The sequence below is a fragment of the Artemia franciscana genome, chromosome 20 (genome assembly GCF_032884065.1).
Source record: "Artemia franciscana chromosome 20, ASM3288406v1, whole genome shotgun sequence".
Taxonomy (NCBI): Eukaryota; Metazoa; Arthropoda; class Branchiopoda; order Anostraca; family Artemiidae; genus Artemia; species Artemia franciscana.
In genome coordinates, this window is record NC_088882.1 from 6,761,610 (window position 1) to 6,788,347 (window position 26,738).

General features: G+C 35.9%; 1 protein-coding gene across 1 annotated transcript in view; it reads right to left on the reverse strand.

The window, feature by feature from the left end:
* LOC136040379 (integral membrane protein 2B-like) overlaps positions 1 to 23,329 on the reverse strand; it is a 49,502-nt gene extending 26,173 nt beyond the window's left edge. Inside the window, exons 1-2 of the mRNA XM_065724636.1 lie at positions 23,182 to 23,329; positions 5,108 to 5,290 (exon numbers count right to left, since the gene is read on the reverse strand). Coding sequence (XP_065580708.1) covers positions 5,108 to 5,290; positions 23,182 to 23,265 — 267 coding nt within the window. The 5' untranslated portion in view covers positions 23,266 to 23,329. The remainder of the gene's footprint in view (positions 1 to 5,107; positions 5,291 to 23,181) is intronic.
* Positions 23,330 to 26,738: the final 3,409 nt, after the last annotated feature.

The window sequence follows — 26,738 nt, forward strand, 5'->3', positions numbered from 1 at the left end:
TGTGGTCCTCTAGGAATATTTGATAATAATAGAAAATCTTGTCTGTGTAAAAAACTTATCATACAGTTCATGACGTTATTGCAATACTATTATGGATCTAATTCACTCTTTAAAGCATATAAATGTGGCGCCATTCACACCAAACAGCATATTCTACCCTTGCTCTCGATTTTAACGAGTGATTTTTTAATAGTTTCAACAGGAAAAAGACCTTAGCTGTTTCTTAGCTGGAATTAGTCAAATACAAATCTCAGGGAATCAAACAGCAGAGGGGCTCAAAAATATTAAATAAAAGAAGCAATTTTTCAGAAGATACGTGGTTATATTCTGCTAAAAGATCATCTAAGAAGTCCTTTAACCAGAAAGTAAAGGATAAATACAAATTTCACACCTGTTAATGTAGAGCATTTTTGTACCAAAGCCTCTTTGTTCACTTCAGATATTCAAAGATATCATTTTAATATTTACAAAAGGTACTTGATATAACAGTTCCCTTTCAAATAAGCCCTTAAACAGTTCCCTGTGATGTTCCAGTGCCCTGGAAGCTTTAAAGAAAAAAGAAGAAAGAGGAGTACTACCCGTGCAAAAAAATGATTTCCTTGTGGTTCAAGGAATTTTTTTTTCAGCAAACTAGCATAGTTAATCCGTAGATCGTGACCCAAAAGATCTACATACTGTTTCTCCCTTTTCGAGATGCAATGTCCATTAAACCCAAAACGATCTCTCACTGTTTCTTACTGTTTCGAGATCTACTCACTGTTTCTCCCTTTTCGAGATGATCGTCCATAACACCCAACACCACAGCACCGTTGCCATGTTAACAAATCATGGTTAATCCGTAGATCGTGACCAAAAGATCAACTCATTGTTTCTCCTTTTTCGAAATGTATCGTCCATAACACCCGACACCACAGCACCGTTGCCATGTCTAACCTTACTATTACGAAATATATTTGTCAACAGATCATAGTTAATCCACCTAGACGGTGGATTGACAGTGCATCTCGAGAAGGGACAAACAGTGGGATTTTATTAAAAAGTCATAAAATTAATTATTTGACATTTAAATTTGATATTTGTGTGTGTGTTTTAGGTTTGTATATATGTGTATTTTAAAAGAATCTGTCAAATCTTTTAAAAGTTATTGAGCCTGGATATAAATTCTAATACTAAATACCTCTTTCTACGGAAATGCGATGTAAGATCTAGACAATTTAGATCTAGACTAGACTAGAAAATCTTTTGGGTCACGATATACGGATTAACTATGATTTGTTGACAGATATCTCTCGTAATAGTAAGGTTAGACGTGGCAACGGTGCTGCGGTGTCGGGTGTAATGGACGGTGCTTCTCGAAAAGGGAGAAACAGTGAGTAAATCTTTCAAGTCAAGATCTATGGATTAACTATGTAAGTTTGACAAAAAAATTCCTTTATAGAAATTCAGGGTGGACTAAAGAACAAAAGTTAAGAGCTCATATGGTACTTGTGACGAGGTCGGAAGAGTCCTGAGCCAAGAGCTCATATGGTATGAGCTATAGCAAAATTCTAAGAATCAATAGATAGATTTAAGGAAAATCAGAGGCTTAACACCGGTCAGGATTTAAAATAAGAGCTCTGAGACACGAGGTCGTTTTAAATATCAAAATTCATTAAGATACGATCACCGATTCGTACGTTACAAATACCTCATTTTTTCAAATTTTTCCACTCCCTTCAGCCGCCTAGATGGCCGAATCGGGAAAAACGGCTTTATCAAGTCGATTTGTGCAGGTCCCTGACACGCCAACCAATTCTTATCGTCCTACCACGTCCAGAAGCACCGAGGTTGCAAAAGCACTGGACCCCCCCCCCCGAACAGATCTGGTTCAGTTATGTCACTCACGAGCCTTGGACTTGTGCTTATTCTTCCCACCAAGTTTCATCCTGATCTCTCCACTCTAAGCCTTTTCCAAGATTTCCGCCCCCCTCCCCAACTCCCCCAATGACACTGGATCCGGTCGGGATTTAGAATAAGAGATCTGAGTTATGCGGTCCTTCTAAATATGAAATTTCATTAAGATCCGATCACTCCTTCGTAAGTGAAAAATACCATTTTTTTCTAATTTTTCAAAATTAACCCTCCCCCCAACTCCCCCAAAGAGAGCGGATCCGTTCCGGTTTATGTCAATGACGTAGCTAGGACCTGTGCTTATTTTTCCCGCCGAGTCTCATCCCGATCCCTCCACTCTAAGCATTTCCCAAGATTTTAGGTTTCCCTCTCCAACTCCCCACAATGTCACCAGATCCGGCCAGGATTAAAAATAAGAGCTCTGAGACACGATATCCTTTTAAATATTAAATTCCATTAAGATCTAATCACCCGTTCGTAAGTTGAAAATACCTCATTTTTTCTATTTTTTCCGAATTACTGCCCCCCACTCCCCCCTCCCAATAGTCGAATCGGGGAAACGACTATTTCTAATTTAACCTGGTCTGGTCCCTGATACGCCTGCCAAATTTCATCGTCCTAGCTGATCTGGAAGTACCTAAACTAGCAAAACCGGGACCAACAGACCGACAGAATTTGCGATTGCTATATGTCACTTTGCCATAAAAAGACTTATTAACCAATTTGATGCGAGTTAGACCAGTTTAGACCCAAATTTCAATAAATGCTGCTCTAACTCCCTGGGTTGTAAGTTTAAAGATGAATTTCATAAGAAAATCTTCGGAGATTTCCAAAAATGGGAAAAACACATCCAAAAATTCAAGCAATCCTAATGACAATCACGAAGATTTAATAAGAAAATTTGCAAAGATTTTCGAAAATGGGGGAAACACATCCTAAAATTCAAGCGATCCTAATGAGAATTGCGAAGGTTTAATAAGAAAATTTGCAAAGATTTTCGAAAATGGGGGAAGCAACATCCAAAAATTCAAGCGATCTTAATAAGAATCAAACCATCAGATTTAGCACATCAGAGGCATACAGTAAAGGCTTTAAGTTTCTATATAGCATTTTTGGAATTCTATATCTCTTGGTCAGAATAAACATAATGGAAGCGCGTTTTTTTCCAGGGGTGATCGTACCAAAACGATGGTCCTAGAAGATTGGAGAAGGCTCATTCACACGGAACTTAAAAGTTCTAGCACCCTTTTTAAGTAACAAAAAAGATTAGAGGATCAGAATCTCATTTCCCATACCACTTTTTTCCCATAGACATCTGATCAAATGTTGAGATAACCATTTGGTTCAGCATAGTGGAGAAGCCCAATAATTATGTCTTTGTGGATGACATGATCCCCCCAACCCTTGGGGAAAGAGCTATAAGTTGTGCATTTGCCAATTGCTAACATATAGTGTCTTTCATTGGGAAATATACGGATATTTTTCAGGGGGAATTTTCCACGGAGGGGAATTATCTGGCATGATTTGAAAGCGATCAGGAGTTGAATTAAAAAAAAAATAATTTCAAATAAAAGTAATGAGGATTACAACTTAAAACGAATAGAAATTATTCTGTATATGGGGGAGGCTGCTTCCTGCTCAATCTCTCTTTTTTTAAACCAATGTTTAACTTGTTCACAATTTTTTAAGAACGACTCCTGAAATATAAGCTCTGTTGAATTAAAATGGAGCACTTTAAAAAAAATTTAAGACTTTGGCTTACAGATAGCTGGTGCGATGTGTTAAAAAATAACGATTTGTTAAAAAATAACGATTCGTTAAAAAATAGGCAACAATTTTTAACTAGAAAGGGACTCACTTGAAACTCCGTCAGCAGTTTATTTACAAAGATTTGTGGTCAATTAGGTCGAACCATTTCTGGAGATCAATTAAAAGAAAGATTCAACCAAGCATCAACCATGGTTCAACCAAAGATTCAACCATGTATGGTTGAATCAATATCCATCAATATGGATATTGATCAAAACCATCAATATGGTTTTCAAGGTTTTTAAGAACAGTGTCAAGAAGACTAGCAAGGTAGTGTGAAGTTGATGTCTCCTTCAGGTTTCCAAATTGTTGTAAGTCTATACCTTAACGAATCTCTGCCTTTCACAAATCAAATAAGAAACCCTTGTACATTTTAAAAAAAAACTGGGGTCAAGGTGATTACTCCATACTCCAGTCATACTCCAGTAAAATCCTTCAGGTCGCCCTTTTTTTGGATTGGTCGCTAAAAATGTATAATTTACACCGAACAAAACATCATCCCAACTCTCAGAGTTAATCCAAGATCCAAAATCAAAAAGACCTTAACTTGTTATTGGGCGGTATGAAAATTCGGAAACTGATTAATTTGTTTGAAAAACTAGCAGTGGTTTCAATTGTAGCATGAAATGATAGCTACCACCAAGGGGGGGGGGTAGTTGGAGTATTGTAAAAAATTTTAAGATTGGTACAAATAACATCCAACCCGGCTCCACCTTCTTTAGTAGGGAAATAAACAATTTGTTTAACTCCTGGTCTTTGCACAGGTAAATAAGACTTAGTTTGTTTGCGTCTCCTGCTACAAAAAAGCCGACATTTGGATACTTGTCATTACAAAGTCAAGACTTGCTTGTGGCCTGTCATGAAAATTAGTATTTAGAATTCTAGACTTTAAATGCTGCATTGGACAGATGTATGAGTCCTGGTTTTGCTGGTTATTTTGTTTGGAACTAAGATCAGTAGTGTAACTCTGTAAGCTCAGCCCAAACTGACCCAATTCTGAATGGGTACCTGGCGAAATCTGGGGAGAAAACAGGGGAAGCATCGCATGATTTGCCCCCAAACACACATTGCACTCCACAAAGGCAGAAAATCAGAAAGTTGGTAACTGTGCTATGAAGACCATTGGTTAGCATAAAAAATATTTGTTCATTTGTTGTTTTTTTGTTTTAAGTTAAACTGTTTTAATTTTAATTAAAAGCATTAATTAAAAATTAATTAATTTAAAATTAATTAATTTAAACTTAATTAATTTAATTCATAAAATTAATTTAATTAATTAAAAAATTAAATTTAATCTTAATTTAATTAGTTAATTTAATTAAAATTTTGAACTAAATTAAATTGATGTTTCAGTCACCCTGTCAACACATTTGACATTGAAGATGAAGAAGAATATAGCAATACTTACATGGTGTGCTGAAAAATGTTGGTAAATGTAAATTCCCAGTGAGACACCAATGGCTGCAATAAAGAGTGCAAAGAGCCAAAGAGAAATCCAAGTAGCAACAGTCCATCTCCTAACTAGTCTATTGGCTACTATCCTTGCTTCGTCCATCTTGTGGGTCTCATTTTCATTCTCCAAATTCTTTCCCTGCAAATATACAGGATATAATTCGCTGATTGGTTGATTGCTAAATGGTTCAGGATTGCTTGGGCAGCTTGTTGTGTATTTTTATAGTGGAAAAAAAGAAGAGAAATCACCAGTGCAACAACACAAATACAGAAACAAACACAGACCACAAAACCAAATAAAACAAAGAAGAAGAAAGATAGAAGGGGAAAGGAAGACTGTTTTTCTACTTTATTACATATTTTTTTTCCATTATGAGTTTCATAGTTAACATATTTTCTGAGTTTTCCCTGCAAATATACAGGATATAATTTGCTGATTGGTTGATTGCTAAATGGTTCAGAATTGCTTGGGCAGCTTGTTGTGTATTTTTATAATTGTTTTCTATTATGAGTTTCATTTGTCTTTTGTCCTTACAGTAGTCAATAGTAAGTGTTTTACCCTTTAAAGTGCCAACATTTAATCCTTTGGCCCAGGTATACATTTTGGGAAGTTTGGTGCAAGCTTGTTACAGGAGGGTACTCCTTTGTTATTGATATATCCACTACAAGAGAAGATACCTGGCGATACAGCTCCTAAGATTAAGCCAGTTCTTTTTCAAGTACAAATAAGACAACCATTCAGTGATACCGGAAGGTTTTCTCCCCTCCCCAAAAAAAAAATTAGCACCGAACACAGGGAGCTAAAGTGAGGTGTAGAAAAAGACGTCCGTGGAAGATTTTCCTAAAGAGGTCTCATATTCCACAGAGGATATGGTGAGTTAGAAGGATTAAAATATATGACCTGTAGTTTATTTATATAATAGTGAATATACAAGGCATATGTTTAGTACAAGATGCCCGGCGGCTTTGCCGCCAGGTCCCAGTAGACGGCATGTGGCAGGCTTAATATATGGATTCTTGCTATCGCTTGTCTTCTAAACACGGAAAATTTGAGGCTTTTTTGGATGTTACAACATCCAAATGGATCTTAAATTAGAAGTAGTGCCTTTGTAAAATTACGTATTTTAATGGTCAATTAACTTTTGCCTCAGCTCATCTTTTGTCATTATGAAAGACATATTCCCAAACCTTTATTTCTTTTAAATTTCAGAGGGTGGGACAAAAACTCCTTCTTTTGCCTCAGCTTGTATTTTGTCATTATTAAAGAAATATCGCTGAACCTTTGTTTCTTTTCATTCTTAAGGTGGTGGGATAGACAGTTCTTTATGTTCCAACAATTTATCTAGTCCAGATTTTTGATTTTCTAAGGTATGGCAGGCCTGGCGACATGCGACCAGGTCCCAGCATTTGGCACATGGCAGGGTTCTATAAGTGGATTCTCACTGTCACTTGTCTTCTAAATGCAGACAATTTGAGTCTTTTCTTGATGTCATGATGTCCAAATGGACCTTAAATTAAAACTTGTGCCTTTGTAAAATTACGTTTTCCATTGGACCTTTAACTTTTGCTTCGGCTTGTCCTTTGTCATTATGAAAGACATATCGCCAAACCCTCGTTTCTTTTAATTGTTCAGGTGGTAGGACAAAAACTTAATTTTTGTCAGTATTAAAGACATATCGCCAAACCATTGTTTCTTTTAATTATTCAGGTGGTGGGACAGAAACTTCCTTATCTACCAACAATTTATCTAGTCCAGGTTTTTGATTTCCTAAAGTATGGCAGGCCCGGCAGCTTTGCCGCCGGGTCCCGGCACTCAGCACGCGGCAGGCTTCTATTTTAACTGTAAAAAAAACACTCTGAGCAGGGATGGAAAAGGTTCCAAAGCTGCAAGTAGCAGAATTTGACAGAATTCCAAAAGCTTCCAAACCTGCCAACAAATTTCACTATGCCATGAAAACTCCCAAGAAGTATTGCTACTATGCTACCCTTCTTTTTCCATGGTGGACCCTAAGTCTTGGCTTTTCTACTTTCAATATCTTCGGGACACCCACCACCTTTACAATAATACTACCAAGGTTGATGAAGATGATGACAGCTTTCCAAATGATTAATCTTTTTGTTACCCAATGTCAACTTTTTGTCTTCACTTATTACTAGCCTAAGCAACTTATTCTTATTAATATGAATATTCAAACTTATTCTGGCAACCTAAACTTACAAAACCACTGAAAGGTCCTTCCTTTTGCACTCCCTTTCGTCTAGCATGCTCAAGTCTTCCACATAATCTAAGTCCAGGGAATTTTTTCTTCCCCATTTCATTTCATATTCTCCCATTGAAAGGTCCTTTGCCTCTTAAGAAGTATTCCATCAAAATGATGCATATAAATGGGGATAGGACACAACCCTGCTTTACTCTCAATTTGATATAAAACCAGCTACTAGCTTAATTTCCTACCTTAAAAATAGTAGTGCTATGCTTGTACATGGCACAACTCACTTTAATTGTCTGGTATACCACACAAGGATATGACCTTCGTTAAGGCTGTTTTATCAGCTGAATCAAATGCTTCTTTATAATCAATAAAATTGAGGACCTCAGGTGATTAATGACTCAGCCACTCCCCAATTATTAATCAAGAGTAACAATTTGGTCACATCCCCTACCACAACTGCACTGCTCTTCCTTTAAAACTTTGTCTACAGCCTCTTTAAGTCTAAACAATATCATCATAGTAAATAATTTACTACCTACAGATACCAGGCTAATTCCTCTATAATTACCAGAGTCATTCTTATCACCTTTCTTATACAGGGGTTTAATTACGGTTTCCCATAATTGTTAGGTACTTCCCCTATTTCAAAAACCTTATTCATAATCTTTAGTAACATATTTCTTACTTCAAAGCTAAGAAACTGTTTTACCAAATTATCAGCACCTGGGACCTTTTTTCTTTTAAATCCTTTCACCACTGTCACTCGTTCTTCCTCACAACCTACATCTTCCTTCACATTGAAGGTATCACAAACTTTTTCATTATATATTTTCCTGTAACTCTATCATGATTTTGTACATTCTCAAAATTTTCTGCCCACATATGTTTAAACTCTTCAATAATCAATAAGTGTGCCCCTATTCTTATCTTTAATTGGAACAAGTCTAGATTTGACCACTCCCTCTGAATTTGTTAACATGCCAGTGTAGTATTATACTATTATGCCATCTATCAGCATATTCCAGGTCCTTGGCAATTTAAATCCAAGGCCTCCACTTCATGCCTCCTTAGCTCATATTTCAATGGTTTTCCCACTCAGATCATTCCTGTACTAGCATATCCTCCTCTCTATTAAACATAAAAAATTTTCACTAGCTGCATTCCTAACTTTCTCCCCAAATACACCATCAGGAACTTCACAAAATTTTCCCCTAAAGTTATTCCATCCATCTTCTACATCTCCCAATTTTAGACTCTCCAGTCAAGTAATCAGCTGTTCCTGGGAAATTTCTCTCAAATTCTAATTCTGAATTCTACCAACGTCATGGCTTCTCAGAAGGTAGTTACCCTTCCAATATTTTAGCTTTAAGAGGAATACCATAAACATCATTTCTGTGCCTCAACATCAGCTGACTGTCTTAAAGACAAAAGATTCATTATTGAATTTTCCCTGGGGACTACTTATCATTAAGCTTTTGTGATTTTGTGACTTGCGCCGTCCGGCTAGCAAAACATCCTACCATAGTTTACCTTTTTATTTGTGCGCGGAAGTTGGTTTTTCATGGTGAGAATGATATTGACTTATGCAGTTTTTTTCGCTCTATTTTTGAGTACCAGAATCACTCCTGTTGAAGCCGTCGCTGTGCCAAAAAATGACTTAATAAAGTTGCGTTTCCATTCTACCTTTTTGGCGCCATCTATCTTGACTACGCTAACTGCATTGCACTTACTGCGAGAAGTCACAGGTGGCGCATCGTCCACCAATGGAAACAATCCGACAGGAAAGAAACGTGGATGTCGGGCAGGGAAAAATGAAAGGAGAAGGCGTACGGGGTGTGCTATTTCGGTACTAGTGACAAGCCGTGACTATTGTTCTTCGCCAAAACAAGTGTTTGAGCAAAACCTGGTGAAAATCAAGATATCCAGAGCACCTAAAATACCGAGTCTGAAGAGATTTGACGAAACTCCCGTGTGCCCCTTCCAGGATAGCCCGCCCGTTCTTAAGCCCGAACGTCCTTTAGCTAAAAGTAAGTTGCCAAATATACTTGTGTGTAACGCTAGATCTTTGAACAACAAAACTGATGCACTTGAAGTTATTGCCAGGCAGAACAACGCCTCAATAATAATAATAAGCGAATGTTGGGACACTTCTGACGAATCGGCGCGCATCAAAGGTTACGCAAGCTACTTTAATACGCGTCACGATTGTGGCTTGAATCGTCGAGGAGGAGGCGTTGGACTTTATGTTCGTAATGACCTATCCTCAAGGCTGTTAAGTGAGCCTTTTGACTCCGACCACGAAATATTATGGACCGAATGCAAACCTGCACGTTTATCAAAAAGATTTTCATGTTTAATTGTTGCTTCGGTCTATTATTCTGAAAGTGCTAAAAACAGGAAAGACTTGATTGAACACATTCAGTTTTTCGTAGACAAAATGCGCCGCAAGCATGTCTCTCCTGGCTTTGTTATTGCCGGAGACTTCAATCAAACTAATAGGCAATGGGTTTCAAATATTTTAGATTTGCGACAAGCCGTTACAATACCTACCCATCAAAGTGGCAGCATACTGGACTTGATTTTTACCAACTTGACAGACTTTTATTACGCACCGAGATCCCTAGGACCCCTTCTGAATTCTGATCACTTTATCATCTTCTGGGAAGCCAGTTCGGCAATTCCGAAGCCAAAAAGAGTCAAGTATACGGTGCGACCACTTACTGAGGACTCGATATCTACATTTGGTCGCTGGATCGGTAATTATCAGTTTGAGGACATTTGCTCTGAACAGGATATTAATATTAAAGTCAATAAGCTGAATACTCTGCTTCAGGAGCAATTTCAGACTTGTTTTCCCGTAAAAGTCATTACTGTGAGTGACACTGATAAACCGTGGATAACCAATGATCTAAAGAATTTAATAAAAACCCGTTGTCGCCTTCATATCGCTGGTGATACCGTAGCTTCAGCCAAGTTGCGTAATCATATTGTTAAACTAAACAAGCGTGCCAAGAGGCAGTATGTGAGGGATAAAATTACTCCCTTACTCACAATAGACCCCCACAAATGGCATTCCTCAGTAAAAAGACTTACCGGTAAGACAACACTCAGAGATCTAAGGCTCCTCAAAGAGGACGGTACCTTAACCTCAGCTAATGAAGTCAATTCTTTTTTTGCTGACATTTGTACCTCATTTCCATCAATCACCAAATCAGAAATTGATACTATCATTGCTGGTGCAGAGATTGAGGACGTATGTGAGGTCTCTGAATTCACTGTTTATAAGGAACTCCTAAGACTGAAAGCGAACTGTGCGTCCTACCCAGGTGAGCTTCCAGTAAAGCTGTTACGTGAATTCGCCATTTTTCTTGCTAAGCCACTCTCTTCTATAATCAACCAATGTTTCCTTCAGCAAGTATTCCCTAGTGCTTGGAAAAGAGCATATGTCCACGTTATTCCAAAAGTAAAGTGTACAAAATCTTGTGATCAACTCCGGCCTATATCAATAACTCCGAACCTTTCTAAAGTTGCAGAAACGTTTATTTACCGCAAACTTATGTCACAGGTCTCTGCACATCTAGATCCGTATCAGTATGGATGCTTAAGAGGCAGCAGCACAACTGTTTATTTAGTACGGATGTACCATCTCATTGTCGACTGGCTCGACCGAGGAAGTGCTATAGTCGACCTTCTCCTCGTAGACTACCGAAAGGCTTTTGATCTTATTCGCCATTCCGTTGCTATCACAAATCTACGCACCATGGGTGCGCAAAAACATATTCTCCTTTTAGTGATCAATTTTTTACAAGCCCGCTATCAGTGCGTTTACAGTCTTTTCCCAGGAGATACCGACTCCGAATGGGTCGAGCTTACATGCGGAGCCCCACAAGGTACTAAGCTCGCTAGTCTACTGTTTTTGGCAGTGATAAATTTCATCCTTTCCGGCTATGAAGAAAGATTTAAGTATGTAGACGACTTGTCAGTCCTACTGAAGTACATTGTTGAGAAGTCTGAGGCTGTCCCCCAATTCTGTAACGAAATAATCAAAAACTTCAAAGATGAATGTACTGCGAACAGCCTCCAAATCAACGAAGGAAAGACTAAAATCCTTCGCTTTAATCCCCTGAAGAGAGACTTTGTGTGCCCTCCTCCTCCTTATCCTAGTGAATCTTCGGCAGTAGTGCTTGGTGTCAAGTTTAGCATCGACTGCTCTTTCAGCCTCCATGTCGATACAATTATCAAAAAGGCAAATAGTGCGATGCGGACACTTATACTAATGCGTCGATTTGGTTTTACAGTGACACAACTAAGGATAGCCTATCTTACTTACATTCGACCAATTTTAGAGTATGCATGTCCCGTATGGGGCCCACAAGTCAATAACACTATTTACCTAAGTGACCAGCTTGAGTCAATACAAAAAAGAGCAGTCAAAGTAATATTGTGCGATGCTTTTACCGAATATAAGTTAGCATTATCCACTTTACAAATTCCCTCTCTTCAAGAGCGTCGTCTCAGTTTGATCCTTGAATTTGGCCAATATCTTCTCAGAAGTGATAAATACAGATCGATACTACCACCAGTTTTAGTGAAACATCGAAGTACTAGGTTGAAGAAATTTGACAGATTAGCAGCACCTCCTTCACGCACAAATCGTTTTTCCAACTCATTCATCCCTTTCTTTCTATCAAAGTATAACAATTGTTGATTTTAAACTATTTGCCTTCTGATTTTTTTTTTTTTTGTCGTTTGATTTAATCCTTTTTTCTTTTTTGTAAGCACAAGCGCCATTTAGTTTTATGACTATGAAAGATTGTGCAAATAAAACCTATTCTATTCTATTCTATTCTAAATTTGATTGATTTTTATTGATTTTATTTGATTGATAATGGAAGATTGATAATTCAAAAAGCTTACAAATTGATCAGAAGATATTTCTTTTGAGGTGATTTTGGGCACTTTTGGGCACTTTTTGTGATTTTGGTGATTTTGGGCACTTTCCTAGCAGCTATGCTTGAATGTTTTTAGGGACAATCCTTAACTGAGTTTTAAATGAAAGTTATGCTTTGTTTAATCAGAAAAACAAAAGTTGCCCTTTCTAATGATAAAAGTTTCTCAAAAACTAAATACATCTATCTCCAACACAAAACAAGAGAAGTTACAAGGTTCTTCTAAGATTTCAGGGAAAATTTGTTGGCTTTTGCTGTTTACTTGGATTGCTTACCCAAGATCTAAATGGCAAGACTCCCTAATCAATTTTAAATAGTTTGGCCACACAAAAATCAAAAAGTTTATTATGGACAAGATAGGCTGATTCCTTATGGTATTAAATCCCTTTAAATTAACTCTAGACACTACTAGATAGTGATACCGTCTTTTAACATCAATAACAGCCCTGATATATACCCTAGTATCTTTCTGCCAGTCTCAGTTTACAATAACATAACCAATAAGACTAGCTGCCCATGGTAACCCTATGATTACCATGTTAACTCATTTGAAGAAATGATTTAGCAGATTCATGGTGGTTAGAATTGCGGCCACAGTCAGGACTCTTTTGACTTAAGAGTGGCTGTTAATAGTAAATTCTTTGTTTAATTTATATGTTTTGGATGAAAATAAAAAATGTCTATGTCTATATGTCTAACTTATGGGTCTTTTTATGACCAAATACTGTATTGGTTATAACTATATTGCTATATACATAAAATTGCTCTCAAAAGCTTTTGCAGAAACACCAAGCTGGGGAGAATGTTCTCCTCCAACAGAACTGTTAGCCTTTGGAACTGCCTCAATGAAATAACTGTGATATATATAAGCATGGATGCATTGAAGTTGTTGGTGGATAGAGAGTGACTGAACAAACCACAGTGCACTTCTTGGAATGCCACAAACAACACACCTTACTACCATCACTAAGCTGGCATATACAAGATTTGGTAAAATTCTAGTTAATTGACTTCTTGCTATCTTGGAAAGGGTTTAGGTTAGGAAAATGAAACTTTCAGGGATGGGTCTACAGGCTAAAGTATGTCCCGAGAAGGTATTTTAAAGTACCCACCTCCACTCCATGTCCCTCTAGAGATCCCTGAAATTTGCCTACATGACAGGTCTATACCTATTGAAATTTTGACAAAACAACATGTTACCCTAATTTTCAGTTACCAGTTGCCTTTTCTTTGCCTTTAGTTCTGAAAATGCAATTCCTGTTATTGAGTTTTGTTATTTTTTTTTTAAATCTAGGAAATGTATTTGCATATCTTTAAAACCTTATAAAATGGAATTGAGCAAAGTCATGAATCTGAAAACAATTTTGTTGTATTTCAATTAAGCAGAAGATCTATTTTGCAAGGTTTCACATTTATAACACACATATTTTTTAAGGTCATCAAAGGTCAGGGCCCTCTAGAGGGAGAAGGAGTGGAGGTAGTTGCTTCAAAATACCTTTCCGGGACATGCTTTAGTCTGTAGATTTATCCCTGAAAGTTTCATTTTTCCTAACCTAACCCCTTTCTGAGATAGCAAGAAGTCAATTAACTAGAATTTTGCCCAAGGTTTTGTTGTATTACTAGCATGCATGATTAAAGATAAGAGGCATTACCACAAATAAGAGTCAAGTTCCCCTCCAATCACCTTTAACCCTTAAAAGGGCACTAGAACTTACAATTTTTAATTAAATGCCTCATTTCAATACTGCATAAAACACCATCTATTGACAATTACTTTGATCTGGTTAGGCCAAGAACTTTTCCTGCCATCCACTAGTATCTTCTTGTCTGCCTTATTTACTAGCTTAACACTAGGCACATTTCTAATCCTTTCTCAATATTCTACTACATGTACTATCTTGTATATAAACCTATATCTCCCTTTTGCAAGGTTTTGAGTAACTAATAACAAAAGTGACCTTTTCATAGATGTCTAAGTTCCTGTCAAATAAGTTGCATTGAATTTCACCTCTGTTGTAAATACTGTTTCTGTAAAAAACTGAAAAAAAAAATATTGGAAAATTTTCTTTTGTCATAAAACATTGCCAAAATGGTTACTATTTGAACATAAGTTTTAAAAGAATAAACAAATGTAGGTTAGATACTTAGAAGAAAAAAATCTAAAATGAATTATTAGTAGCTATAACACTGTGTCAATCTATTGTAGGTCCAAATAGATTCTAGTCCTTATGGGATGGAAATTGAAATTTGCCCCTGAAGCAATTAACAAATTTGCTATCAGATGATGTTTGACTTTTTTTTTAGCTAAATTGTATGAATACACATAAACTTACTGTGTTTCAAAAAGAAAATTAAAAGATACTGAAAGGCCAAATCAAAGGTTGAACCTTTAAAATACAAATTAAGGTAAAACCTTGTTTGACAAAAATTTAGATAGACATAGACCTATCATCTATACAACGTTCTAAGCCCCCAAAGTGAGAAAAACAGTGTGGGTGCATGGGGCTTGATCTCAGCTTGGTAAAACTGGACCAGAGCTTGAATTCAGTTGCACACTGTTGGGCTGATGCAAGGACCTTAGTAGTCTGGAAGTTCTATTAGTAGTAAGGAAAAGGTAAAGATAGTTGCTTGATAGTCCCCATGTGTAATCACCCACCTCAGCTATTTTACCAAATAGCAAGAAGTACTTCAACTACAACTTTACTTTGTTTGTGTCTAATTGCCTTACTATTGAAGGGGGAGGAGCTCATGAAATGTACCTGAAGTTTGAATAAATTAATATAAAATGCTGAAAAAAAATGGTCTTGACAGAAAATGACTAGTCTATTTGGACCTACAAATAGATTGACACTGTGTTATAGCTGAGGGAGATATAGGCTTATATGCAAATGCATTTTTTTTTTTGCATGGGATTTTTGGCACTGATGATTCTAATTGTGTACTTTTCATTTCAATCCAGTGCTATTTTCAAGTAGTTTAAGGTTTTTTTGTTTTGAAATATCCATAATTTTTCTTAAAAAAAAAAAAAAAATTTGCTATCAAGACTAATCAAAAAAATTGTTAGTATTCCTAATCAACAAGAAATGACAATTTTTTTCTCAATAGACAGTTTTTTTTAATGTTTTTAAATTGTGGGTTATTCTTGGTTGTGGTTCATTCTTTACTAGGTTCTTCCTACTAGGGCAATGATGATTATGGTGCTTATCAAAATAAGGTTATAAAGTGTTTGATGGTGTAGGTTAGGTGAATTCACTTGAAATTCAATGGCTAATTCAGTGCCTTATCTTAATTCAATGTTTTAGTGCCTTATTTCATAGCAATAACGAGAAATAGAGGACACATCAGTACTACCCAGGCAATAATGTGATTTTCCTTGCTGTTCAAGGTGAGAGGGGGGCAGCAAGTTTTCTGCATGGGATTTTTGGCACTGGTGATTCTAATTGTGTACTTTTCATTTCAATCCAATGCCATTTTCAAGAAGTATAAGGCTATTTTTTGAAATATCCATAATTTTGATAAAAAAAAACATTTTGCTATCAAGACTAATCAAAATAATAAATAATATTCCTGATAATACAGAAATGAAAATTTTTTCTCAGTAGACAGTTTTTTGAAACATGTTTCTAAATTTTGGGTTATTCTGGGTGGTGGATCATTCTTTATTAGGTTTAGGCCACCATGATTATGGTGCTTAATAGTGTAGGTTCCAATGCCATTTTCAAGTGGTTTAAGGCTATTTTTCGAAATACACATAATTTTGATAAAAAAAAAACCATTTTGCTATCAATACTAATCAAAATGATACTTAATATTCTTCATCAACCAGAAATGAAAATTTTTTCTCAGTAGACAGTTTTTTGAAACATGTTTCTAAATTTTGGGTTATTCTGGGTGGTGGATCATTCTTTATGAGGTTTAGGCCACCATGATTATGGTGCTTAATAGTGTAGGTTCCAATGCCATTTTCAAGTGGTTTAAGGCTATTTTTCGAAATATACATAATTTTAATAAAAAAAACATTTTGCTATCAATACTAATCAAAATGATACTTAGGCTATTATTCTTCATCAACCAGAAATGATAATTTTTTTTTCAGTAGACAGCTTTTTTTAACATGTTTCTAGATTTTAATCTATTCTTGGCTGTGGATCACTCTATACTAGATTCCTCCTACTAAAGCAATCATGATTATGGTGCTTATTAAAATAAGGTAATATGTTCCTTGGTAGTGTAAGTTAGGTGAATCTGCTTGAAATTCAATGGCAGATTCAGTGCCTCATTTAAATTCAATGTTTCAGCGCCTTATTTGTTACCAATAAGAAAATACAAGGACATATCAGTACTACCCACACAATAATGTGATTTTCCTTGCTGTTCAAGGTGGGGGGGGGGGCTGTAAGTTTTCTGAATGTGATTTTTAGCACTAGTGATTTGAATTGTGTACTTTTCATTTCAATCCAATGCCATTTTCAAGTGGTTTAAGGCTATTTTTCAAAATATCCATAATTTTGATAAAAAAAAAAGGAACAATTTGCTATCAAGACTAATCAAAATAACTGTTAATATTCCTAATCATACAGAAATGATAATTTTTTCTCAGTAGACAGTTTTTTAAAACATGTTTTAAGTTTTGGGTTATTCCAGGTGGTGGATCATTCTTTATTAGGTTTAGGCCACCATGATTATAATCCTTATTAAAATAAGGCAATATGGTGCTTTATAGTATAGGTTCTAATGCCATTTTCAAGTGGTTTAAGGCTATTTTTCAAAATATACATAATTTTGATAAAAAAAACAAATTTGCTATCAAGACTAATCAAAATGATACTTAATATTCCTCATCAACCAGAAATGATAATTTTTTCTCATTAGATAGTATTTTTTTTAAACTCGTTTCTAGATTTTAGGTTATTCTGGGCTGTGGATCTCTCTTTACTAGGTTCCTCCTACTAGGGCAATGATGATTATGGTGCTTATTAAAATAAGGTGATATGTTACTTGGAAGTGCAGGTTAGGTGAACCTGCTTGAAATTCAATGGCAGATTCAGTGCCTTATTTTAACTCAATGTTTCAGTGCCTTATTGGTTACCAATAAGAAAATACGAGGACATATAAGTACTACCCATGCAATAATGTGGTTTTCCTTGCTGTTCAAGGTGAGGGGAGGGCTGTAAGTTTTCTGCATGGGACTTTTAGTACTAGTGATTTTAAGTGTGTCCTTTTCATTTCAATCTAGTGCCATTTTCAAATGGTTTAAGGTTATTTTTTTGAAATATCCATAATTTTGATCAAAAACAAGAGCTAAGAGCTCATATGGCACTTGTGACGAGGTCGGAAGAGCCAAGAGCGCATACGGTATGAGCTCTAGCAAAATTCTAAGAATCAATAGATTACTTTAAAAGGAAAATCAGAGGGTTAATGCCAGTTGGGATTTAAAATAAGAGCTCTGAGTCACGAGGTCATTCCAAATATCAAAATTCATTAAGATCCAATGACTCACTTGTAAGTTAAAAATGCCTCAATTTTTCTAATTTTTCCTCTCCCTTCAGCCCCCCAGATGGTCGAATCAGGGAAAATGACTTTATCAAGTCAATTTGTGCAGCTCCCTGACACACCTACCAGTTTTCATGGTCCTAGCACGTCCAGAAGCACCAAACTCGCCAAAGCACTGAACTTCACCACCTAACTCCACCAAAGAGAGCAGATCCAGTCCAGTTACATCAATCATGTATCTATGACATTTATAAGTGTTTTCCAAGGTTTCCCGTTTCCCCCTTCAAATCCCCCCCCAATGCCAACAGATCTGGTCGGGATTTGAAATAAGAACTCCAAGACATGAGTTCCTTCTAAATATCAGATTTCATTAGAATTTGGTCACCCATTCTTAAGTTAAAAATACCTCAATTTTTCTATTTTTTCCAAATTAACAACCCTCAGCTACCAAAATAGAATGGATCCATTCCAATTATGTCAATCTTGTATCTGTAACTTGTTCTTATTCTTCCCATCAAGTTTCATCCCAATCTTTCCACTCTAAGCATCTTCCAAGATTTCTGGTTCCCCCTCCAACCCCTTATGTCCCTGGATCCGATTCGAATTGAAAATAGAGCATCTGAGACATAAGATTCTTCTATATATCAAGTTTCATTAAGATCCAATCACCCATTTGCAAGATACCTCAATTTTCACATTTTCCAAGAATTCTGGTTTCCCCTCCAACTCCCCCAATGTCACCGCATCTGGTCGGGATTTAAAATGAAAGTTCTAAAGCACAAGATCCTTCTAGATATCAAAGTTCATTAAGATCTGATCACCCATTTGTAAGTTACAAATACCTCATTTTTTCTAATTTTTCAGAACCCCCCTAACTCCCCAAAAGAAAGCAGATCCCTTCTGGTTATGTCAATCACGTATCTAGGACTTGTGCTTATTTTTTCCACCAAGTTTCATCCCAATCCCTACACTCTAAGTATTTTCCAAGATTTTAGGCCCCCCCCCTCAACTCCCCCCAATGTCACCAGGTCTGGTTGGGATTTAAAATAAGAGCTCTGAAACTAGATATCCTTCCAAACATCAAATTTCATTAAGAACTGATCACTCCTTTGTAAGTTAAAAATAACCCATTTTTTTAATTTTTCAGAATTCCCCCCCCCCTCCCAAATCCCCCAAAGAGAGCGGATCCGTTCCGGTTATAGCAATCACGTATCTAGGACTTGTGCTTATTTTCCCTACCCAGTTTCATCCAGATCCCTCCACTCTAAGTGTTTTCCAAGATTTTAGGTTCCCCCCAACTCCCCCAATGTCAACAGATCCAGCTGGGATTTAAAATTGGAGCTCTGAGGCACAATATCCTTCCAAACATCAAATATCATTAAGATGGTCACCCGTTTTTAAGTTAAAAAATACCTCGTTTTTCTAATTTTTCTATTTTAACCATCCCCCCAATCCCCAACCCAGATGGTCAAATTGGGGAAATTTTCTGAGGGAGATTTATAGAAAAATTTCTTCAAAACAACATTTCACTATTAAGACTAATAAAATAATGATTGCTATTCCTAAATCAACAGCAAACGGCAATTTTTCTCACTAAATAGTTTTTGTTTGCTTTTTTTAAGTAAAAAAAAAACCTAAAAAAAAACTAAAAAGGTTAAAGGTTCTTTAACCTTTTGGTTACTCTGACTGTTTTAAGTATCAGGTTAACGACGCTTCTTGAATACTCAGGTCCCTGCATTGGCCCTGCAGTGCATTACTGCAGCACGATTTGATCTCTGGGTCCTGTATAACCAAGCTAAGGTCAAACCCACTGCACCACCACAGGACAAACTGTTTTGAGTCCTTTATAGGGTTCGAAATTTAAATTGTCCTAAAAGCAACTCTGAAAGATCATAAGAAAGGGCTTCAAGCGGCATATTCACTGAATAGGTATAAGTTTACCCAAAACACTTTCCTTTGGCCTCATTTGCACAATAGCCCATGACATAACTATTTCTCAGGATTCCACATTTATTAGAAGAATTGTGTAAAAACATATCAAAGGTAGGTAGTGCTGTAAAATATTGAGCAGTTCATATTATTGACCTATGAATAAAAGGAAAATACCACTCAATGCCTTTTTATACTCTTCCAAAAATAATAATTACTTTTGCAACAAATGGACTTCACCCACATATCAATATATACCAATTCAGGGTATATATTTTCACATTAGGGGGGATGGGGTAAATTTTATTTCTGATGCAAATGGATGTTAAATTTGGAGTCAGGATGAAGTTTTCACTATAGAGGTAAGTTTAAACTATACCCCCCCCCCCCCAATGTCCAAATATATAGCCAGAATTGGTATTTAGGGGTGGGAGTAAAGTTCTTTTGTGCCAAAAGCAATCGTTATATTTGGAAAGAGCATAAGAAAAGGCATCAAGTGGTATTTTCACTTTGTAGGTCAATAATATACACTGCTGAATATTTATTATAGTGCCTTCTTCAAAATATCAGTGCTTTAAAGTACTGTTGCTATTCCTTACATTTTATACATTGCACCCTTCTGGAAGCTAAACTTACTGAAAACACAACCAAATGATTTCAAAACATGCTTGAACCAACTTCTTCTACACTGGTTACATTGTCATAGCCTGGTGCTCTTTTGCTTCTATTTTCATGCTCTCTCATTTTCTTTTTAAACAAAGATGGATTTTCAATAAATAATAATAATAGACACTTTTGCATTATATGCCACTCAAGTGCTTCATTTAATTATAACCTGTTTCATTGATGCTCAATCTTGTTTCTTTGACAAAATATGACAAAAATAAAATGCATTATTATCAAAATTATGGAAACTACAGAAAAACTTATGAGAAAAAAGGCCACCCAGAACACATTCCTGTCATCAACAATTCAGCCGTCTGACCTCACTGCTGCATGCCATATATGCTCCACTAGATATGATTTCAGATGATGACAGAATGTACCTTGGTGTCATTTGTTTCTCTACTTTTTGGAACCCTATATTCTTTCTACTCATTGGGTGGATACACTGGTTTCTGGGTTGACAAAATTCTTAGAGTGGTTCAATCAAATATTTGAACCCTAATTTCTTCAGCACACTTGTTTTGTAGCCTCTTGAACAATCAGAAACAATTATTGAAATGGGTTCAATATGGAGCTGAATTGGTTTAAGTAAAGTTTTTGATTTTTGGTTGGGGATTTTTACTAAAAACCTGCCACTGGTTTCTCTGCAAAATCCACAAAGCATCCACTGTGGCAGTAACACTTGTTACTGCCACATCATTTTGCCTTTTTGTGAACAAGGTTATGTCTATTTCTACTATAAGTCTGCTTTGTCTAATTTTCCCAGTTTTTCTGCTTCACAGAGTTGCTTATTCTAATTGACAACTGTTTTGTTCAAAATGTCTAGCTCTTCACATCAGGTCATAGACAATGATTTGTAAACCAACAAATAAATGAAACAAATTGAAACAACAAATGACCTTCTACTGTGAGCAATCCACATTAGATTTTATTAATGGTAGGATCATTCCTCATAGCAGCTGCTTCAGCAGTAGTCAAGTTTGTGTTGTCAGGAAACATAATTTGCTATGGGTTAGGGAGGGGCAACTACTCTCTGCCTAAGAACCAAGTCTGCTTTCACCTGCTGAAACTTAGTGTCTTCAAAATATTGTCAAAACTAAGATAAATCTACATAATTCAAGCATCCACAGAAAAAAAACATGCATCTGTGTTTTTTCTTGCTATGGGTTAGGGAAGGACAACTCCCTGCCCCCCTCAAAACCAAGTCTGCTTTCACCTGCTGAAACTTAGTGTTTTCAAAATAATGTCAAAACTAAAATAACTACATAATTTAAGCATCCACAGACAAAAAAAAATAAATAAACATGCTTCTGCAATTTTTCTTCTGGCCAAAAAATACTAAATTCCACACTTTTGCAGATAGGAGCTTGAAACCTCTACAGTAGGGTTATTTCAATAACCCTACAATAACTCTACAGTTATGTCAATGCTTTGCATTGACATAAGAACTGGCCTCTTTCAGACATGCCTCTTTACTATATATCCAACAAGGCCTTTTATTGAAACAACATAAAGTCATGTTGTGTCCACTGATGTACTCTTTAGTTTTGGACAACACTCCCTTATCCTGAAAAAACATTACTGCCTCTTCTTCAGTCTTTGGCAAAACAAAATTTTCATTTTAACATCCATGGTATTACACTGTTCTCTATCATTTCAGACTGTAAACTAAATTTTATACATAACATTTTCCAAAATTGGTTCTTTCAGTTCTACTTAAATGAAGTACTTGAGTGGTGTATAGTCCACAATACCTAATATGGTAAAGTTCTAGTTTACCTATTTTCATCTATCTTGGAAAGGGGTTTGGCTTGAAAACTGAAAACTTTTAGGGATGGATCTACAGATTAAAGTATGTCCCAGGAAAATATTTTGAAACATATACCTCCACTCCTTCTGCCTCTAAAGGAAAGTACCCTGATGACCTTTAAAAGCTGTGTGTTATATAAGTGAAATATTGAAAACAGATCTACTGCTTAATTGAAGTAGCCTACAAGAAAACTGTTTTCAACTTCAACTGTTTTCAGCACTCCTTCTGCCTCTAAAGGGAAGTAACCTGATGATTCTTAAAAGCTTTGTGTTATAAAAGTGAAATCTTGCAAAACAGATCTTCTGCTTAGTTTAAGTATAAGGAAACTGTTTTCAGCTTCATAACTTTGCTTAATCCCTATTTATGAGGCTTCAAAAATCTGTAAATACATTTCCCATATTTCGAAAAAAAAATCATTGATATGGCCTAAATTCTACTCAAAGAGTAGGAAGTACATTTTCAAGACTGAAACCAGAGAAACAGAAACTGACAACTGAATTTTAACAAAAATATTTTTTGTCAAAATTTCAATAGGTAAATTTCTAATACTTAGAAATCAGAAGAGGGTTAACATGGAACCTAAGTAATCCATTCCCAGACTATGTTTTAGACCTACTGAAGTGATTCACTGCTGAAGTCAAATTTTCCAAACCTATCCCATTTATAAGATATCAATAAGCAGCCAAACTAGAATTTTAAACTAATAATATAGCCTAGGAATGGTATAGCATATGTAAGTAGGCAGCCTAAGAATAGAGCCTAACTTATTTCTAAATTTCATAGCATTGCCTCTTGAAGGGCCCAACCAAACAATCTATACTTGTGTATTTCAGAAAATATTACATTATTATCACTAATTTAAAGCCTGACTGTTTAGGATTCAATAAAAATTAGCCTGGGTGGAGACTTTCATCAGATTTGGCAAACTATTCATTACTAGCACAGTAATAACACAAAGTATTCAATTTACCTCTACTTTAACAACAAGGGGTGAAACATCTTCCTTTTTATCACCACTCTTTGGGTCTTTAGAAAGTTTCGTAAAGACAGTCATTTTGTTGTTTGTTTTCAAATGATTATTTAATCCAAGGTTTTCGTTCCCTTCTTCAAGCAGAAAAATACTCGACTAGAGGTGTTGATAAGGATGCAGTCTTTACTAACGGCATAGATGGCAGTAAAAGTATGTATTGATTACAGACAACAGGCTAGCTACATTTTAGAGGTTATTTTAATTTCTCACGAATGAAATTTTTCTGAGCTCTCGACTTAAGGTTTCTTCTTCATCCATTAAAGCTTTGATCTATTTTGCCTCCTGGCAGCAATTTTAATTTATTGCAGGAAAAACTTATCCTGCAATTCTGCATAGATGAGTTATGAACCAGTAGAAAATTAGATTGGCTTAATATTTGCAAGCTATATACACAGTGACAACCGTCACTATGGCTTATCTTGTAATCTGCTGGGGTGGCATAGAAAATTGTCAATCTGTTCAAAGAGCAATGCAATAGCACCGAAAGCGTTGTTATTGTAAATGATCAGCTGTCATCACGTTTTCAAATTAGAAATGGTGTTTGACAAGGCTATTCAACTATATCATGTACCATGTTCTCAACAAAACACTACTGGTGCATCCGTTTGGCATTGATTTTGTTGGATGTGTCCTGGATGTTGACTTCACTGATGATATTGCATCTCAAAAGTCTCGGTGGCATCAAAAGTGCTCCAACTCACCCTCCTGCCCTCTGAAATCTACAGAATTATATTGCCAGAATGTCACTATAGTCAAGCTGTTCATATATCTTGATTCTATTGTCTGACCAAAAGAAAATCCAGATGAAGAGATATCAACAAGTGTTGCAAAGGCAAATGCCATTTTCGGCCGTGTTCTGAGAATAAAATTCCACAAATCCCAGATCAGCCGTCTCACGAAATCTCATATATACTCTGCCTCAATAGCAACTGTTGTTTTTAACTCGTCAGTGACTTGTCCAGTGACTCAGCCACAGATAATGAAGGTTGATGCTGTCCAGTAGAAAAACCTCTGCAAAATCAAACGCATTAGATGGCTCGACAGAGTACAAGACACGGAGCTCCTCTGGCCCTTTTAATTGTCTCCCTAGTACGAGCAGCTTGATTCCTATCCTCTGCGTTGGTATGGTAATTTGCTTAGGCAGTCAACTCAAACAGCCATCAGAATTATCTTTGGCTTTGATTCAACTGCAGACGACTGAAAACGGTCCAGAGGTAGATCTTACACGAGATAGATCTTTGTCTTATTATGGCCCTCGAAATAAGAAAAGAATTACATTTTTCGTGCAACTTGTTGTTTGATATACGGTCATTCAATCAGGTACCAAACCACTCGTAGACAATTTTACTTGAAAACATCTAAAAATTCCTTTGCAGTCTTCCAAAGTAGCCACGTCTTAGAACCAAACCTCACAACCCCAATTATTGAAGCTTATGGGACTCTAATCCTGGTTCACAGATTTAACTTCCTGTTCTTCCAAACTTTGTTCAACTGTGAAAAAAGTGCCTGGGCCTCAGTTATTCTGCTTTTACAGAGATTGGTACTTCTCATATATTAATGTAAGAGTGAAAATTGGATTGATGCATCCTCTAATCTTCTTAACACACAGTTTTCTTTTATAACGTTATCTACAGCATCTCTAAGTTTAATAATTATCATCAGAATAAGTAGATTGCTTCATATAGAAACCCAGCAAATGCCACTCGTATTGCCTTTCTTATGAAGGGGTTCAACCAAAGATTTCCTAAAAAGCGCAAGGTGCTTCCACTTTTTCCAAAATAATGTTTATCATCTTCAGGAATTTATTGTTAACTTTGTAACCACCATACTTAAAAAACTCATCTACCACACTACCAGCATTGAAAGCCTCATTACTTCTTAATCCTAATAATAATAATGTCTCTAACCCTTCTTTGTGAAATGGATCTTTCTTCACTTCCAAATTGTCGCAAACTTTTTATTCATTTCTATATCATTCTCTTCAGTTTTATATCAGTTTAATTCATTATTAAAATGTCCGTCCCATCTCTTTTTAACACTTCCCTTATCAGTAATTGAGTCCCCGTTTCTACCTTTAACTACAGGTCCAGGTTAGCTTCTTTCTCTGGTAATTTCTTTGTATACAAATACAATATGTTACTATTATGCCGTCTGGCTTTACCTTCCAGATCCTTGGCAATTTTATCCATGGCCTCTACTTTGCACCTCCTCATATCCTAGTTTAATACTTTTTCTACTTTCCATAAATTCTCCTTATTTTCAAATCATCTATTGCTTAAATACTTTTTATAAAAGCCCCTTTTCTTCTATACTAAACTCAAAACATTTTTGCTAATATTTCTACCTGCGTTTCTAACTTTTCTCTGCGCTTCTAATTATTTCATCCATCTTCTACATTTTCCAGTGTTATGCTGTTTAATTTTATATTCAGCTGTTCCAGGAAAGTCTTTTTCAACTTATTATCCTTGAGTGCATCAACGTTAAAAATTCTTGGAAGGTAGTTACCTTTCCTAAACTTTAGCTTTAGATTAACCCTACACATTACTAGGGTGTGATCCTTACTTCTGACATAATCAATTGCACTCCAATATATCCTAGTACCTTGTATCGATCGTGACTGTCTTCTGTTTACGATTTATGAATAATGATTATTTATGAATAACAATTTATGAATAATGCCCAAGCAACATTGCGGTCACGCATGTGTATTAAATCAAAATTATTCAAACAAATTTCGTCTCACATCAATTGTCCACTTCTGCAGCACGAGTATGGCATTAAAACCAAAGAAAATATATAATATTCATAATATTATTCTTAAATCATCAAGTTTGATTATGCTGTGGCTCAGACAAGTCACGCCAACGAAGCCAATTGATGTGGAGAACAGACTTTTTAACTTTTTAAGGCTCATTAAAAGAATTTTGGATCTGAATAGAGCAAGATGGTGTGCCATGCTTATGGCAAAAATGGTGTGCTATACTATCAATAATGTAATTATGAATTAGTGAGATAGTGTGCCATACTATCAATAGAAAGTTTATGTATATATCTTGCTTTATACATATACGATGGAACATAATAAAGTCATCAAGCTTTCGGGCTAAATATCTTTATTTAGATTTATCTTTATTTATATCTTTATTTAGAGAGAATATCTCTCTCTATCGACAGAGATATTCTAAAAGTGACAAAATTCGTCGATATACTCTGATAATATAAAAGCAAAAATTGTTTCTGTTAATCAAAACAGCAAAAGCTCAAAATGTTTTTTGGAGTGTGTCTGACGTTGTCAACTTAGTAGTCTATGTGGAAATGATACACAGTCAGTTTTTTTTCACATGAATGATGGTTTTTCCCCTTTTAGTAGTTAGCCTACTTGCTAATTAATATCTAGAAACAATTTCTTGAAAATTGGGAATCAATAGTGATGGCTGTCATTTACTGAGGTCAGTGAGAAAAAAGTTGAGATTTCAAACAATCATTTTTGGCTTAGT